The sequence below is a fragment of the Rhipicephalus sanguineus genome, chromosome 5 (genome assembly GCF_013339695.2).
Source record: "Rhipicephalus sanguineus isolate Rsan-2018 chromosome 5, BIME_Rsan_1.4, whole genome shotgun sequence".
NCBI classification, from domain to species: Eukaryota; Metazoa; Arthropoda; class Arachnida; order Ixodida; family Ixodidae; genus Rhipicephalus; species Rhipicephalus sanguineus.
Window position 1 is genome coordinate 129,255,347 of NC_051180.1, and position 19,134 is coordinate 129,274,480.

At 46.4% G+C, this 19,134-nt stretch overlaps 1 protein-coding gene across 1 annotated transcript; it reads left to right on the top strand.

Moving 5' to 3' along the window:
- Positions 1–10,133: 10,133 nt before the first annotated feature.
- Positions 10,134–18,814, top strand: LOC119394965 (membrane metallo-endopeptidase-like 1). The gene is made up of 5 exons (XM_037662261.2): positions 10,134–10,199; positions 11,354–11,566; positions 13,339–13,497; positions 15,117–15,254; positions 18,537–18,814. Exons 1-5 carry the CDS (start codon positions 10,134–10,136, stop codon positions 18,732–18,734), a joined length of 774 nt encoding a protein of 257 aa, XP_037518189.2. The 3' UTR covers positions 18,735–18,814.
- The last annotated feature ends 320 nt before the right edge of the window (positions 18,815–19,134 follow it).

Consider the following 19,134-nt stretch of genomic DNA (forward strand, 5'->3'; position numbering starts at 1 on the left):
ATTTCACGAGTCAGTCCTAGTGAGCTTTAAATTTTTTTGCCGACCTATGGCGTAAACACATGTGATGCAGACCAATCACGTCTATTACGTCACATATCGCCAAAATCCGTGACTTAATCATGACTTACCTGTGACGTCACACAACGTGACACCACATGGTGACGTCATCACGTGACATCATGACCTGTGGTCAACGTGTGGGACGTGCCCGGAGGCGGTGCCCCCCAAAAACCGGGAGGTGCAGAAGGCTTACAACGCCCCCGATCCTGGAGGCATTGCAAAACCACGTTAGTTGCAGAAAGCTTTCGGACGGGGGCGTGGGAGATTCACTACATCGAATTAGAAGAAAATGAAGAAGATGGCTTTCGCCTTCGAGTCGACTGAGGCGGATGCATAAATGACCATGTGAGTTTTATAACAGCAGTCAATGAACGTCAGGAAGAAGGGTCGTTTTTTTTTCGTTTTTTTTTTGCTGATTGATAAACGGGCACTGGCGGACGGGTAGCCGGAGTACTACACACCACACAGTGGTACACACAAGTTAATACGAAATCTGTTCTTACGGTACGGTACGGAGAACTTTATTTAAAGATCCGGAGAAGTGCCACTCCTTAGGGTGACACCGCGGGCCGCTCTCACGTGGGGACAGTTAGACCTAGCCTAACCGCCGCATCGCAGGCTCTCTGGACAGCCCAAAGTTGATGCTGATATTCCGAGCTCTTGAGGGCCGAGCTCCATTTCTGCTCTGTGAGGTCCTTATCCCCACGTAACGAAGGGCACCGCCAAAGCATGTGCTCTAAATCGCACGTTCCCCCGCAGCCAGGGCATTGCGAGCTATAGTCACTTGGGAATAGACAGTACATGAAGATGAGATTCGGATAAGAATTAGTTTGTAGCATCCTAAGGGTCATCGCCTGTGGTCTCGTGAGCTTTTTGTGTGGTGGGGGAAATACTCTTCTTTCCAGATAAAAATGCTTAGTGAATTCATTAAATGTGAATAAAGTGTCTCGGAACTCTTGAACCCTGCTCTGTGACAAGGCTTCTCCTCCCGCGCGGAGAGTTAGTACGCGCGCTTGGGAGTGGGCGATGTCGTTGAGGTTGGTGAGCGAGTCCAAATTTGGCCTAGGTGTGCCGGGAACCAAATGATTGTGTGCATAGTTATGATCCTGTTCTTAACCCTTTCAGCCCTGGATTTTTGTTTTGGCCGGCGCCATTTTTTTGTGGTGTTTTCCTAATAGGTAGGACCTCAGAATACCAAAGCGAAAAATTAAGCCAGTAGTGCAAGTATTTATGGGTTAATTAGCATGGAATCAAATTAGGTCATCAGGGCTCAGTGGTTGTGAAATTAAGAAAATGGCTTCTTTATTTCTCTACTCGCAAGAGCGCACAAAATGTGAACCACTTCTCATTTTTCAGTGTGATACTCCTTCAAACAGCTTCTGTATGACGTCCCGAAAACAGCGCTTAGCCGCATCACCTGACCCGCCTCGGCGTCACCCATGACTTCGGTCAAGCTTTTTTTTCTTTGTGGCTCCCAGCTCCGCAAATCTGTCGCAAATTTGGTGTCAATCACAGTGGGGATCATTGAAGAAGTATTTCCCCAAGAGTGAGCAGTTTTGGTGTCATTTCCGAGGTGCTAGGGGAACTTTTGTGCGGTGTCGTTAATTGACGACGCCAGGGCAAGTCGAGCAAGCTAGTCGAGCAAGCTGGGCTGATTCGTGTGCTTCGATGATTTCATCCAGTGGAGACGACGACGAAGTTTCGTGCTTCGGCTGGTGTTTCTCCCAGTCCTGAAGTTTTGTTCATTTTTTGTGCTTCTTTGTGCATCAGCAACACCCAGCGCTGTTTCTACTGGCCCTCAAGACTCCTGCTTTGCTGGGATACCCTCCCTGCAAAGCCTGCTATGGAGGGGATGGTGGTGGACCCGTCTTGTGCCAGGGACAGACCTCCCGCTGCAAGGAAGCGCCTCAGCTCTTCAGTGGCATCAGAAGCTGCCGATTCCGAGTCCGATGTTAAGTCGGATGACTCGGAAGCCTTCATACCTGCTAAACATCGTCGTTCAAGACGGAAGTCTTCAACATCGTCCTCAAGCGAAGAGACTGTCATATACAGCAACATCGTGATCACGACAGTAGCCTACGTGCCTGTCGACGTGTCGGTAAGCCTCAATGCTATCTCCAAGCAGAAGCTGCATGACTTTTTCTTCAACTTGGCCCCTGGTCTTATTCAAGAGGTTCGAGTGAACCCAAGGAAGAATATCATAGCCGTTGACACAACAGATGAGAAAACGGTGCAAACCCTACTTGGTTTATCTCAGCTCTGTGGTGTCAGCACGCGGGCTTATATACCACAGGGCGCAAATGTCACCGCTGGTGTTATATCCGACGTCGACCTGGAACTTCAAGACGACGTTTTGAAAAGCATTATCGTTTGCACGCCTCCATGCAAAATCATCGGCGTTCGAAGGCTGGGCTCGTCAAAGTGTGTGAAGGTTCTTTTCGACTGTGAAAAGCTTCCAAGTCATATAAAAGCTGGTTTAGTGCGATACCCAGTTCGACCTTTCGTACCAAGGCCTCTACAGTGCCGTAAATGTCTGAAGCTTGGACATGTGCAGGGTTTCTGCACAAGTGTTGTGGTCTGTGCTAAATGTGGCGGAAATCACAATGTAAATTCTTGTGACAGTTCGACATCTCGGTGCCCTAACTGTAACGGCGAGCACTTGGCAACAGACAAAGATTGTCCCACCCTGAAGAAAAAACTAAAGGTTCTGAAAGAAAAAGCCAAAGAGAAGGCATCGGGAGAAAGGATGTATAACCGCAGTGCTCGTCCAACGGCCGCACACGGCAAAACTGATGTACCTGCACGTTCCAAGAACAGTTCAGACAGCGTGCGTCAGAGAGAAGGGCAGAGGCGGAACTTCCTCTCGGCGACATCGTGGCCAGCGCTTCCATCGAAAACGTCGGAACCCGTCTCTGAAAAGATTGCTTCTCACAAAGCGTCGGAACCAGCTTCTACTAAGGCCCTGCCTACAGTGGAAAACACTGTAAATAATACGGTCCCTGTCGAAGACGATGCCCACCTTATCAACTTACTTAAGATGCTTGTCAACGTTATTAGAGCACTCATTGCCGGTCGCCAGACACCAGCAGCATTAGCCGCAGAGCAACTTTTGGAGGCACTCGTTCCAGTTCTCGACGGCCTTCGCTAAAAACAGCATGAACAGTCGAAAGCCCCGCCCTTTCGTGCTGCAATGGAATGTCCGATCCTTACGGCCGCGGCATGCCGATCTGGTCCTAAGGCTCCTCGCAATGAACACCCCGCCAGATGTTATAGCGCTTCAAGAGAGCAATGTCAGGAAAGACGAACTGAGACTTCCTGGTTTTGTGGGCGTTCATAGTAACGCACAATGCACAGTGCCGGCATGTGGGTCTTTCCAATGCACGGACGCCACGCATCCACGAAATCCTTCAAAAGCTTCATTATACGTACGAGCTGACCTAGATTTCTCAGTTATTGACACAGGCGACATCTGTGACAAAGATTTTGAATGTACTGCTGCTGCTATAAGTCTCAGAGACACAACTACGACTGTATCAAGCATATATTTTCGACCCACCCGATCTTCAGACACCACATTACTGGAGTCTTTAGTCTCTCGGTGCGGCTCATCATTTGTTCTGTGTGGGGACTTTAATGCTCACCATCCTCGCTGGTGTTCTCGTCCACAAGACAGTCGTGGGGTGGAGATCAATGAACTGATTATTAAACATGATCTGCAAACGCTCAATGACGGTTCACCCACATTTGTCGGCAGAGGAAAGGAGCATTCTACCATCGACCTTGCGATATCAACCAGAGATGTGTGCCTTGCCTGGTCATGTGAAGCTGATCCATGGGGCTCGGATCACCTACCAATTTGGTTGACTCCAGAACACACACCTAGCCGCCAGACTGCCGCCTACAGAGTGACAAACTGGGACAAGTTCCGTCAGCTGCTTTCCGAGGCGCCATCGCACGACAAGATGTTCAAACTGGTGAGCGAGTGTTTACAACAAGCTACGGCGCGACGAATGAGGAGCATAAATAAGCCAAACCCTGATCTTAAGCTATTGAGGCTACGAGCCTGTCGACGCCGCGCTTACAGAAGGGCGCAGCGCTCTAAAAGATCAGATTGGACGGTGTATAACCGCCTAGATGCAGCCATACGGCGACACACAAAACAACTCCGTCGAAAGAGCTGGGCCGCGCTGTGTAGTTCGCTGAATGCGGCAAACGGTTTCGGAAGTGTATGGCGCATACTGAAAGCTCTCCGAACCCCTGATATCTGCAGGAATCCAATTGCAGCTTTGTGCATAACGACCGGACGGCCTCCGCAAATTCTCGCGGAAGAATTTGCCGATCTTTTTGTTTCTACTGTGTCAAGAGACAACTCTAATGGTGACCTTGACTCCCTGATAAGTGCCGATACCATAACGCTTTGCTATGGTCCTGCCTGTCAGATGGACGAGGCAGATTTTACCCTCGAGGAGCTGCGACACGCGCTTTGCATATCATGTCGCCGCACTGCCCCAGGTGAAGACGGTATTACGTATCAAGCCTTACGAAACATCGATGAGAGCTTCCATCACTACAATCTTGGACGAATATAACAAAGTGTGGCGAACGTCTGTGATCCCCGTTGAATGGAAATCATCTATCGTGAAACCAATCTTAAAGCCTGGGCGCCCTGCAAAACACCTCAAGTCATACCGGCCCATATCACTAACTTCTAATGTTATGAAGCTGATGGAGCGAATGGTGCTGTTTCGTCTAGATGGCAGACTACAGGAGCTCAATTTCTTTCCTGAAGTTATGAGCGGCTTTCGTCGACATCGTTCAACCATCGATAGCATCGCAGATCTCGTATCAACACTTGAATCTGCTCGAGAAAACAGGCACTCTGCATATATGCTCTTCCTGGACGTTCAACAAGCTTTTGATTCGGTGCCACATAAGGAGATTGTCTTTGCACTTATGGCTGCCGGAATTTCGGGTCGACTGCTTAATTTTGTGCGTAACTTTCTATCGGAGCGCAAAATGAAAGTACTCATCGGAGGAGTGACAAGTGAATCGCGCACTGTTAAATGCGGTGTCCCCCAAGGTAGCGTTCTGTCGCCGCTTCTCTTTAACAGTGTACTTGCTGGGCTGCCAAGCCGATTACCTCAAGAATATGAGTTCCCAATAGGCATAGCAATCTATGCTGACGATATTGCACTGTGGATAAGCGGTCCTTCGCAGCAGGGTCCGCGTCTTCGCGGAATTTTGCAGAGAGCGCTGAATACTACTACAGAGTACCTCGAAGAAGTTGGTCTACAAATTTCGCCTGCTAAGTCAGCCGCCATTGCTTACCATCCCAGACAACGTGCTCGACGAAGCATGAGCCGGCTTTACATCGGAGATACACCAATAGAGTGGGTACGACAACATCGTTACCTGGGAGTAATTATCGATGATCGCCTGTCTTGGCGGCCTGCCGTTACCTCTGCGAGGCGCAAATCACAGACGCTCTTCAAGTATGTGGCTGCTCTGACTGCTAGGGGCACTGGCTGCGATCAGACGACAGCCCTACAGGTGTATCAGTCAGCTGTGCTCTCTGGCTTGATGTACGCTTTGCCAGTCTTGAACGTGCCACCTACTTTGATGTCTCAATTGGAACGGGACCACCGTGTTGCCCTCCGAATCATACTTGGTTTACCTCGCGAGGCGCAATCTGTTCCTCTACTCACCGAAGCGCACCAGTTGCCCCTGAGGCTACAGGCAGACCAGAGAGCGCTGCACCATATCGAGCGTTTGCACCGAGCAACAGACGGTAAAGCACTTATTAATCGCCTCACTCAACGCCCGGGATCTCGCATGGGGAAAATGGCGGCATTGTTTACTACGATTGCCGGCAATTCAGAAGATTCCACTACCTTCACAACCCCGAAAGAGTACAACCAGTGCACCTTCCCCATTTATCTATCCATTCCCGGAATACATAAAAAGTCTGACCAGCCTGTTTCGGCACTATTTCAGTTGGCCCAGTCGCACCTATTTGAAAAGTTTGATGACTATCTCCATGTATTTACAGACGCATCTGTACGCAGCGACGGCCAAGGTGGCTCTGCAGCTTTCTATTGCCCTTCGACTAACATCAGACGGTTGTTTCGCATACCGCATCCATCTTCATCAACAACTGCGGAACTATCAGCGATTGATGTTGCTCTGAAATACGTTCAAGAAGAATTAGGAGCACCAAAGGTTGTCATACTCACAGACTCTCGTGCTGCCCTTAGCAGACTGTTGAGAAAAGACTGCGACGGTCCAATTACATGCAGCATTGTAAAATCTGCCACAAACATTATATCTAGTGGGGTGTCCCTCATTTGCCAGTGGATACCTTCGCATGTGGGTATTGCTGGGAATGAAGAGGCCGATCACGTTGCTTCAAGTTGTGCCCACAACGAGTGCGACTGCCAAGAAATTTCATGCCTGATAGACAACGCTCGTCTGTTGATCCGCCGACACCTTTTAAAGCAGCACCCTGACCAACGTGTCGCAAGCCGCGGGTTGTTCCCTCCCCGTATTCGTGGTCGTGGATTGCCTCGTTGTGACAGAGCCCTCTTATATAAGCTAAGAGTTGGCTCTGTATTAGTGCGTGAGCGCTTATACCGACAAGGTCGTGTAGACAGTCCATCATGTACGTCGTGTGACTCCTGTGAGACACTAGAACACATAATTTTTGAGTGTCCCGCATTTGTTATGCAGCGAGCACTGCTCATCAAGGAATATGGACTTATTGGTCTCAAGTGTACGAACCTTGATGATTGCCTGTTCCCGAGGGGTTGTGCTGCTCGGCGTGACCAGGCCCATCGAGCCCTACTTACTTTCTTAAAAAACACCGATTTGGCCTCGCGCGTATAGACAATTTTCCCTGTGACCACTTATTCGTGTTTACGTCTGTGTTATTTGTTTTTTTTTTCTTACCTATTTTCGTTCCTTTTTCTTCCCCCCTATCTTCCTTTCCCCAATGTTTCCCCTTTCCCAAATGAGCAGGCAGGCGTTGTGCCCCTTTAGGTGGCAGTTGTCAGCCTGTTCCCTCCCTATTTCCTCTGTGTCTTCGTGTTTTCTATGTATTCAAACCAAATAAATAAATAACCATCCAGCGTATTGTGCACGCCTAATTGACAGAGGCGTTCTGTGCTAGCCGTCATCGGAATGCCTAGCACCCTTTTGATGCTTTTCCGAATGAGGGTGTTAAGCTTCTTTTTCTCGAAGCTGTGCCAGGTGTGCGTGGCCGCTACGTAGATGATGTGGCTCATGAGGAAGGCATGGAAAATCTGGAGTAAATTGTCTTCTTTCAGGCCTCCTCTTCTATTAGATACCTTGTAATGAGTTTGATGACCATTTCCGTTTTCTTGGTAATCCTATCTAGCGTAAGCCTATTGGATCCATTGGATTCGATAACCATGCCCAACATTCATATGGACTCGACTCTAGGAATGAGGTGTCCATCACGTGTGGTTAGCCTGATATCGACATCTGCGAGTGGATTCCATACCCTGGGCTTGGGACCTCGTCTGATTGGTCTATAAAGGAGTAACTCGGACTTACTGGGGGAACATTTTAGTCCCGTGTTTTCCAGGTATGACTCAACCTCATTGACTGCCGATTGGAGACTCGCCTCAACATCTCCTTCACATCCCTTGGTGCACCATATAGTTGTCATCTGCATAGATTGTGTGACTAACACCGTATATAGCAGAGAGCCTTTCCGAGAGACCTCTCATTGCTATGTTAAATAATAGCGGTGAAACGACCGCTCCTTGCGGTGTGCCTCAAGGGCCAAGCTCGAAAGCCTCTGTTGTTAGGTCTCCGATTTTAAGTTGCGCTTTCCGCTCCTTGAGAAAGGAGCTGATGTAACTGTGAAAGGCTGCGCCCAAATTGAGATCCGATGTGAGATTCAGAATGTGTGCGTGAGACACGTTGTCAAAAGCTTTTTCGAAATCTAAACCCAGAATAGGCCGGACGTCTCTGGTTGGATTGTCGATTATTTGACACTTGATGAGCTTCATCGCATCCAGCGTCGACAAAGCCGGACGGAAGCCAATCATGTTGTATGGAAATAAATTGCTCTTCTTTACATGGTCCGAAATGCGTTTGTGAATGACGTGCTCTGCAACCTTCCCCACGCATGACGTGAGGGAGGTGGGTCGAAGGTTTGCGAGTCCTGGGGGTTTTCCCGGTTTCGGAATGTCGGAATGAGTACTACCGATGCGAACTTCCAGGTATCTGGAACCAAACCCTCCTTCCAGGCCCGATTTATCTCTTCAGTGAAATACTCGATGGAGTCGTCATCCAGGTTCCTGAGAGCCCTGTTGGCAATTCTATCCGGACCAGAGGCAGACCTACCATTTAGGCTATGTAATACTGCCCTGACGTCGCAGGTGCTGAATGGTTCGTCAAGTGTTGGATTCGGCTCGCCCTTGTACGTACGATAGTCCGTCGGACGTACGCTACCAACCGGAAGGTATCTGTTTGCTAACTCATCCGCAATGACGCCCATGGGTTCTGACCGCTTCGCTTCATGAAGGACCTTTTCTATCGCGTGCCTCTGATTAGACTTGGAATTCGTGTCGTCTAGGAGGTGTTTGAGCAAGTTCCATTTTCCTCCGACTCTCATCTGACCATCCACAGAGTTACAGAGTTCATCCCATTGCTGCTTAGCTAGCACCTGACAATGCTCTTCAACGGTCCTGTTCAGTTCTGCAATCTTTTTTCGAAGCTTCTGATTGAGCTTCTGCCCTTTCCATCGGTCAAGGAGTGACTTTTTAGCCTCCAGAAGATGCGCCAACCGGCTGTCCACCCTGTCGACTTCGAGGTCGATCTGGATTGACTTCGTGGCAGCCTTGACGTCCTCTTTTAATTGTTCAGACCATCGTTCCAAATCAGGAGGTGAGTGTTGGGACTGCCCACGCTTTTCTCGAAGTGTTAGAAACAGGTCCCAGTCTGTGACGGTAAAGCTTCTTAGTCTTTTCGTCTCCACAAACATGCTAGTGGCTAAGATATGGTGATCGCTGCCCAGATCTGTCAATAAGTTTGACCAGGTCATCGAATCGACATTTTTGACAAATGTAAGATCCGGCACAGAGTCTCTAGAGCACGAATTGCCAATTCTAGTTGGGAAAGCCGGATCAGTGATTAAAGTGAGGTTATTGTTGGCTGCACTTTGCCATAGGTCGATACCTTTGTGGGTATTCTGGGGATATCCGCACGCCTTTCGTGAAAAAAAACTTACGATAGGATTTCACAGTATAACTTGCCCAGTCCAATCACATGAGTTATGTGCGCCAAAGACGAGTGCTCACTTGCGGAGTCGGCCGGCTGCTCCGAATCCGCCGTTGGAATTGAGAATGGTATTACGCGACCTCCAGCGCTATGCGCGCGCGACGACACTGCGCACGAAGTCACCAGCCACCTCTGCTGTCCCAGCCAATGCGCCCACGTTCAATCAGCAAGCGACTGTTTAGCGGAACTTACCCTGCCCATGAAACATCCTTATTTCGCCAAATATATATTTATCCTTATAATGCTACACGCTTGTGCGAAAGTGTCGCTCTTTATATGCATTACGCGCACGTATGCTGTCATACTACTGTTCTCTGTTCGATTAGCTGTCGTAGAATATTTATTCCTTTTTTTTAATCATGTGTGACGGCGTGTTCTGATGCCGCAGGGCAAACTAACGCAATAAGAAACATTATTCATTTTGAAAAGAAGTTTTATTCACATCTTAAGTTACATTTGTGCCGCAGCCACAGCACTGATAGGCGAGGAAGTTCATTCTCGATATGGTGCACGCCTTGGTAGTTAAGGCCCTAAATTGATTTTACGTTTTGAAGTTGTTCTATCTCAAAGAAATTATTTCCTTATTCTCATTTCAACTTTCGTACCTTCTTGTACCCAGACTATGTTAATGAAAGTCTTATCTTGATCACAAAGTTATTAAGAATTAATACTGACAAACCCACATGCTTTGTGGCCAGTCCACCGCAGCGGTTACGGGTTTTTTCAGCGGAGAACAAGAAGAAGAAGAAGAATTTCGCTGCACGAACATGGCTGCTAGTGATACAGCGATACATCGAGCTACCCCGGATAATCAGCCCGTGGGGCACGCTCAAGTAAGCAACGCACTTCCTTCAATCACGCCATTTGCTTTCCCAGCATACATGCGATATATACATTAGTCAGGGAGTTGTATTGTGATCTGGCCAGCTGGCTGAAGCGTAGGCCTAACGACAAGCCTGACGCGAAGTAACTGGAGGCGGGATCGGCCTGTATTAGCGAACGTGGCCTCGCCAAATTTGCACTGATATATATGAATGGCAGCGAACGCCAGCGCTCCAGCGAAAAACTTACGCAAGGTGGGGCTCTACCCTCCCCCCTTTATGTGTCTATGTATGTGCATGTTTGTGCGTGTAAATATACAAATACAAGATATAAATATTCTGGGAGATGCTTGTCACATAGCCCTCAATAGTCTTCCAGGAAATATTTGTAAAATTACGGACAACGGTGATAATTGAATGCCACACTGTTTTTGTTGCGCTGGAACTTAATTTTTGTACTCGACGGCGAATGGACCCTCCATGGTAGTCTAGTGCTTATGGTGCTAGACTGCTGACTCGCAAGTCGCGGGATCGAATCCCGGCCGCGGCGGCCGCATTTTCGATGGAGACGAAAATGCTTGAGGTCCGTGTGCTAAGATTTAGGTGCACGTTAGAAAACAGCAGGCGGTCGAAATTTCCGGAGCCCTTCAACTACGGCGTCTCTCGTAATCATATCGCGGTTGTGGGGCGTTAAACCCCAACAGTTATATTATTAATGACTAGAGTTAGGACTCTTCGGACAGTTAGGAAAGAAATCCAGAGCGTGCGTACATCTATGAATTTTGTTTAATCACTTGCGCAGGAAGAACACAAATAGACACGCCCCACGTGCCAAGCTCAATTCACGCGTTACTCTTTGCGCATGACGTTGCTTGCCGACGACGTCCACTCCCTCCATTTGTTTTATAAAACGCTGATACGCTTCGTGTGTGCAAATTTCGTCCGTACGCTTGTTTCAACTTAGCAACGCTTTAAGTTCAAGCTTACGTTCAAGTTTAAGTTTAAGTTCAAGCTGGGCGGCCATGAACGAATGCGCAAGCATCAGCAGAGCACCCACGCCAAGAATGCATGCGAATTGCGTTTGCGTTTATTTCAATTCTGCTGAAGCTACTGAGAACACGCTGGAAGTTGCCCATTGAATTTCAACGGCTATCAAATGGACGCAGGCGACGAGCGGTGACGCCGAAGTGGGTGACACCGAGGCGAGCGAGGAGAGGCAGGGTCCTGCCCCTGTTGCTGGCCCTGAACAACCGCAGGAAGGACAGCAGCCCGGCGACGATGCTGTGCTGACCAGAAGTGTGCGCACCTTGGCTTGGTTCTGGGGACTACTTCCCGGAATGCTGGCGGGCGCTGCGATCGCCTACCTGGAATGGTCCAAGGTACATGGTTCTCAGTGGAGTATGTACTAGTCTACTCCACTACCATATGGCTAGTTCGTACAGGTCCCCCGATATTCTCATTTGTTGTCTTCAGTGCTGAACTTAAGCAATTAGTGTAAGTAGGTCTAACATATTACTTAACCTAAATGAGTGTGATAGCTATAACACTCATTCAGGCTAAGTAAGATGTTGGACTGGCGACTGGCCTAGACTGATTGATTAAGCTCCACACTGTATACAACAAATGAGAAAACCGGGGACCTGTACGGGCTCGCCATATATGTAAATCTGAAAGATATGTTGCCACTGAAAGGGCTCACGAAAACGTTTTGTCACACGAGGCACGCTAGTGACGGTGCGTGGGTTGGAGCGTCTTCCTTTTTGTGCGTTTTACTTTAAGCAAGCACCTCATTACGCAACACCTAGGTGAAAAAGAAATGCTTATTTAGCGATTTCTGGCGAAGCTGTTTCTTTCGAGCCGTTGCGTGAGTGATTGTCACTCCTCAACTAAACCATATGCTTTGTACAACTTTGGCAGTATCTGACCCATTAAACAATCCCAATTGCCTGACAGTTTAAATAGAACACAGCATCTGGTGATCTCGGGACGGCCGGTAAACAAGTATATAACATTTTGGACAGTACGGTAATCTCACAATGCGTGACCTGTGATTTTCGGTACGCTGAGTATGATGCCTCAAAATACTGATTTAAGCGCTGAGCGTTTTTGACACGCTGGGGCGAGCATTCAGTTGGGGATAGTTTCACATAATAATTGCCCATTCGTTATTACTACAGACATTATTTATTACTGCGACATTTAAGTTCGCTTCTTTTCGCGCGAAGTAATTCCCTCCAAGCCAGATATTAGACTAAAAAGGAAAACATTTTCCATTTAGAATGGATTTCTAGCTTTTTTTGGTGTAATAGTTTACTTCAAAGGCCGTAATTCACACGCACAGTTTACGGTATGCGAGCACGTCGGTTTTGTAACGACCCCCCATTTATGTGTGACATGAAGTGCAAAGTTTCGGTTCGCTAGCTTATATGCGCAATTTAACGTGATCATTGAGGTATTGTACGCAAAAAACACGGCATTTTAAATTAAGACAGCGTAAGCAGGAACTCAGAATTAAGAAAAACTGGTTTTGCTTAAGTGCATCACATTCACTATGCATTTCAGTCCCTTTGTGCCCGGGATAATAAGCGACAATACGCGCGGCAGTGGAACGGCATGCCCACTGCGAATAACGGTTACATGGCGCTTCGAGGAGCACTTGCTGCGAAAGTCGCAGTCAACGTCCAAATTATGATATTCAACTGCACATCAGCCGAAATACGCAACTCCCCCTTAATGACGTCCGTGAGGAGCATGTATTCCGAAGATACCGCTGAGGGATTCTGGACCGTTTCCACCTTTCCCACGAAATTTATATGCTTTAAACTTGTATATTTTAGAAGACAATCAGACAAATTGAAGAAGCATCTAGAAGTGGTTGCTATTATTCGCCAGTGGATGACTTACGCGGCTTCCACTTAGTTAATTATCATTGGCTCTAACAATTGAAATCGGAAAACTAATCAAACTTTCAATTCCTTTGCACAGAGCACTGTGCGCGCGAAAGTCATATTTTTTTCTTCCTAAAAAATTGCGAGTTTGTGCTGAAACCTTACACTTGTGGACGAAATGAAGGACATCGACATATTCGGTCTTCATAGAGTCTTCAGTCTTAATGGAGAAATTCAGCGCTTATGTCTACACCGAAACGCAGATGAAAGACGATGTGGCCGAGCAGTGCAACACGAGCGACTGTCTCTATGCGACGGAGCTGCTGAAATCGGCGCTAGATCGAAGCTTCAAGCCATGTGACGACTTCTACAGCTTCGTGTGCTCGCGCTACACTGGACCTCAGTACACCGTCCTTGCTTCGGTGAGTGCCGTGCTCACAAATTAGCACATTGTTACTGGTCAATGTTAGCCAAACATGCCTACAAGGCAGCGACAAAATAAACGCGACAAAGTCACACCTAGTCTAGAGTGAAGATTTGCTATATTGCGTATGCCCTTTAGATACTCGTAACCTCAAGCATGCCCCATCCCACTTAAAAAAAGCTAGCCTACATAACGCTCATCCAACCAAACACTGAATATGATTCTGCCATATGGGACCCTCATCAAACATACGTCATCAACAACGCTGAATCCTTGCAAAACCGTGCTGCGCTCTTCATCTACTCCGATTACTCCCGCTTCACGAGTGTCACAGCATTAAAGCAACGAGCCGTGTTGGAACCATTATCACGTCGACGTCACTTTTCTCGTCTAACCTTATTTATTTCTTCAACTGTACTATCATCGTGCGCTTCATAATGACTTCTTTTCTTCACCCCCCGCTGGCTTCCCGCGCCGTGACCATGATAACAAACTAGCACGCATAACTTGCCGCTCATCTCTTTACGCTGCATCATTTATACCACGCACAATCATTGAATGGCATAACCTAGCGTCGTACATAGCGACTGAAACTAATTTATCATCTTTTTAGGCTTTCTTACGTGAAAAGTTTTACTTAGACTGATAGCACTACCTGTTTTTGTTATGTACACAACAATACATTTAGCATCAGTGTGAGTTTAATGTATTGCTGCATCTACCACGGTTACTATGTATATATTTTCTTATCACAAAATGTCAAAGCTTTATATTTGTGTTATACATGATATTCCTGCTATAATGATGTATTGATTTTGTCTTTTATATATGTTCCACAGTTGTATTTCTTTTTTTACGCTTTTTTTAATGTACCCACCCCCTATGTAATACCCTCGTCAGAAGGCTCTTAGGGGTATTTTGAATAAATCAAATATATTTCGTTTCCTTCTTTGCCCAATATAGTTGCCATGGTGTCCAACCACTACAACTCCGTTAGTGAGCTCTGTAGTCGTTTCGATCGCAGGAGATGTTGCAAATGTATCAAGCAGATAATTTAGAAAACAGGCGTCCTGTTTCCCTCAAGGATGATGATATAACATTTGAATTTTTATACCTTAGAAATAATATTGCTTATGACAGAATTTAAAATTATGTCCACCTCTTTGAGCAACGCAGCCGAAATGTTGCGCATGCAGCCATAGGCAATTGTTAAATAATGGTGTAATGTAAAAATATTTAGAAGTCCTGATTTATTTAGACACATTACCTTCGCTTCGGGACATCGTATATGCCACCATAACTTAAAATTTGTAAATCATGACAGTCATTGTACCATTCTTCGCCTGAAATCCTCCGCGAGTCTCTCACTTGCAGATCTCTGCAGCTGTTCTGAATGCTAAAACGTTGTTATTTGGTCATTGAGACATTCAGCACCACACGTCATCCTCATCAATGCCCTTTTGTTATATGGAGCTTTCTGATAATATTATCAACATGACTGCGTAGAAAGCCCAGTGACGATGACCGGAATTGTGTATGCCCCATTTGTGCTCTCATTTAGGGGGCAATGTCTTGCTGCTGTCGCACTGACTGTAAACGTCACTTGCACAATTTCAGCTGACCGTATACATGCGTGAGGTGACCGAGGCCTTGCTCTACACCATCAACGTTCCGCCCTCACATCAGAACTCCACCCAGAAGGCTGCTGGTCTGTTCCGTGCCTGCGTCAGCATGGCGAATACCTCTAGATCCGAGGTGCGTAATTCCGGTTACTACAGATGTTTGGTAGATGTTCTGCTTCATGTGGATGTTGAAGTCCTACGAACTTTGTTCCTACGATTTCCTGGGTACCGCGATTACTTAACTTCAGTAGATTCTGTGAAAAAAATGTGCGCTAATTTGGTAGCAGAGAGGTGCCAGAGAGAAGTAGCAATGCGAAATGGTATTTTGATGCCTTCTGCACACCAGAATGACTCATTGCTGGTAGAATTTCTGTTAAGACGACTACGTTTTTATAATCACTTTTCGTAAATGGCTGGCCACACTGGGCTTAGGAATGTTTCCATTGATATAACGCATTTCACAAACCAGCAAAGCTAGTGTTATTCCAAAACGAGAGCGAATGGGTGGAATTTAAGTAAGAAGGCAACGTCTTAGAAAAGCATCCAAAAATTTCTTCTTCTAGCTCTTACTGCAGTGCTGTGTGAGCAATCATTCACGCTAATATGTAGTACATAGAAAGCAAAACAGCGCACCGATGAAGATGATAATATTTGAGATGTGTCGCAAACATCTTTGAACAGTTGTCATTTAACCTGTCCTTGTTTGAATAGTATTGTAAGGACCTCAAGTAAAACCACTTGATAGTATAGGTGTTAGCCTCAGGTACTAGTATGTGATCGTGTAGCGGATTCACTTCTTTCGTTGTTTTTCACAATGCAGCATATATTACAAGTGGCTGCATCGGTGCTTTCTAAAAATACAAGGCATGGCATAGTTGATGATTCCATGGCCATGTATAATCTTGACAAAGCTCACTGGGCGCTGCGTTGAAACTTTGCTTTCTCTAATGGGGAACCCTGCGTACGCCTATGCATAGCGACATAAGCGTGTGTGCGAGGTCCCGCATTTGATTACCCTGGCTACTGCATGGGGTCCATTGGCTATTTTATTTGCAACGTTATAAACAAAGACGAACTGCGTTGAAGTGCATTCCTAAGTACAGTAAAAGCTCGCTAATAGGGCCCTAGGCCCCCCCCCCCCCCCCGCCCTGGCTGCGGGCCTGAGTGGAGGTATATAAGAGGCATTAGCAAGCCAAATCCTGGCGTCGATTGCTGATTAATGTGTAAGGTGAGGCCAGCATGCAATCCAATGCTAAGGAGAGCCCTGTATTCCAACGAAGAGCTCGCAAGTGAGGACGGGCAGTCTACAGTTAGATCATAAGAGGCTATGGTTAGACGCAGAGCGTTTGAAGGGCTCCTTGAGCCATGAAGTGACGTCACCTTAAAGGCACATGTCTGGCGCGGAGACGCGAAGAATAAAGGGACCTTTATTATTCATCTTCCACAACTGCTTGTGGAGGGACTGTGTATTCTACGAAGTATGATCGTGATTTAACGTGGTTAAATAGAAAATATTGCGTGCAATTTTAAGTTTAATTCAGCAGCACCTTCGTCTATCTACTGTGTAGGGCGAAAGGAAAGTATTTCTCTTGAGCTGACGGTAACACGATGCTGCAAAAGGAGCACATACGCATTTTAAGAGCGAAGCTGTTTACGCTCGAGGTAATACGGATGACCACAAGAAACTATCGTCATCATGAACGGGTATGTGCCACAGAAATTGGGCTAATACCACTACTCTCCACTGGTCCACTATAAATGAAGAAGGCGAATAGAGACATAAATAGCAAGAAAGAGAAAGAAAGAAAAGAAAGACGGAAAGATAAAGAAGGAAAGAAAAAACAGAGAATCAAAGAAAGAAATAAACATATAGCATAAGATAGAGAAAGAGAGAAATCGACAGAATGAAAAGGAAGAAAAACAAAAAGAGAAAGAAAGAGAGAAAAAGAACTAAAGATAGAGAGAGAGTTAGAAAGAAAGTAACCCGCGTTAGCCAGAAGACTTGAGGACCGACCAGATTCGCTGTGCCAAGCTTTTCGCGACTTAGGGCAAAACATCCCGAAATTTTTTTAGGGAGATCGAACGCGGAATTAGCACCTTTACGGGATTTTCTGTCTATTGGCTCAGCTAACCACAACGACAGAATATCGTCCAGAACAAGGCCGTAAGGAATTGATGACTGAAAGCGCCGTAAAGCTGACCTTAACAAATCAGTTCGGTGAAAATCCGTATTGTTAAGGAATTTTTATGACAAGGTTACCTCAACTGTTGAAAAGTCGCGTTATAATTTCAACAGTCGAGGTAAACAAGAGATTTTAGAATACTGGCGGCAAAGAAATACGCAAGGTCCGATTATAAGTACTTAGGCCTCATCATCACACCCAATATGTCTTGGTCTAAACATATCGAATACACTTGCAATAAAGCTCTAAAGAAACTGGGCTACCTAAATCGTACATTAAAGGATGCTCCACGCGAAACAAAATTGCTAACGTATAAATCGCTCATTCGTCCCATCCTCGAATATGCCTGCCCCGTATGGAACCCTCATAAAAAATCGGACATCACCACATTCGAATCCGTTGAGAAGAAAGCCACCCGTTTCATTTTCCGCCGTTACGACTGGAATTTCTCGCCTTGCTACGCTATGTCTACAAACCTTGTCCGAGCGACGCGATCTCGAATGCTTAAAGTTGCTGCATATTCTTGTTAATACCCCACGCTACTCGTTAACTAACGAATACCTGTCTCCTGATAAACTGAAACCCACAAGGAATAGCCACACACTCAACCTGACACCGTTCCATCCACGTACTAACCTATTTAAATTAAGCTTCTTTCCGCACACTATAGAAAAATGGAATCTATTGCCTGGGTCAACTAGAGCGTTGCCTTTAGAAGATTTCTTGCATGAATGTATTGATTTGCCGTTTGTTTATTAAGAGTTGTAATTTGTATTTGTATTTGCATGAATGTATTTATTTGCGATTTGTTTATTAAGAGTTGTATTCTTGTGTGTGCTCATGTACAGAAAACCCACTCCTGCGATAGCCCTAATTGGGCTGCAGTATGTAAAAATAAATAAATAAATAAATAAATAAATAAATAAATAAATAAATAAATAAATAAATAAATAAATAAATAAGAGATGAGGGCAACATAGTAACACAGTTGGGTAACCTAACTTGATAAAGCAAGCAGGCCGAGTGTTATAGCTTTACAAAAGGGTCGGATCTAATCAGAATACGGAAGCTAGATGACTATTGCCTTGACTGTTTAGAGGAGATTCCATGAGAAACCATTATCATTAACCGAAATAATGCTCTCTACAACTTCTTCCACCTTGCGTATTTTATAGGAACTGATTTGCCTTTCTAAGCAGCCGGTGGTCACCCCGATAACAATGACAATGCAGGTGTCGTCGCTGAAGAAGTTCCTCAACCTGATCGGACTCGACATGTCGAACATGCCGCCCGATCCAAAGTTCAGCATCGCCGAAAGGATCGTAAGACTGAACTTGGAGTACGGCTTTCCAACCGTCGTTCATTTCGGCTTCATCGTCGCGAAGGCTGTGGAAAAGAAAATTCTGGACGTACGTCTTACGCCCATTTGAGCCATAGCTATAGGTATGGAGGCTCGCTCGTAAGTCGACCCACTTGGACTCGCTGAGACGCAGACCGAGCCTTGAATAGTCCGAGGAGCTCTGCGCGATCTCGTGAGCTGAGTTTTGCCGAATTCTTGGAGTCCTGAGTGAGCACCGCTAACGTAGCCAGAATCTTTAGAGCGATAGCTCTACTCGCCCCGCTACACAGAAAACGCCTTCGTTGCGTGAATCTGACCTTCAAGCTCTGCCAAGGTCAACTTTGGCGAAATCGCTTCAGCGAAAGACTAGTGCGGCGCGTTCGCGAGGACGAACAGCGACTCAAGGGGAGTCTTTCGTGCCGCCACGGCCAGAGGCGCTGGATGCATTTTTTTTTTCTTCGAGCCTGGTGGCAGACAGTGTCACCGCCCCG

What these genes read in the sequence shown, in the direction of transcription:
- LOC119394965 (XM_037662261.2), top strand. Translation starts at nt 10,134, where the DNA reads ATGGCTGCTAGTGATACAGCGATACATCGAGCTACCCCGGATAATCAG. An exon ending in AGCCCGTGGGGCACGCTCAA is followed by an intron (nt 10,200 to 11,353) that starts GTAAGCAACGCA and finishes AAATGGACGCAG; the next exon opens with GCGACGAGCGGTGACGCCGA. An exon ending in CGAATACCTCTAGATCCGAG is followed by an intron (nt 15,255 to 18,536) that starts GTGCGTAATTCC and finishes ATGACAATGCAG; the next exon opens with GTGTCGTCGCTGAAGAAGTT.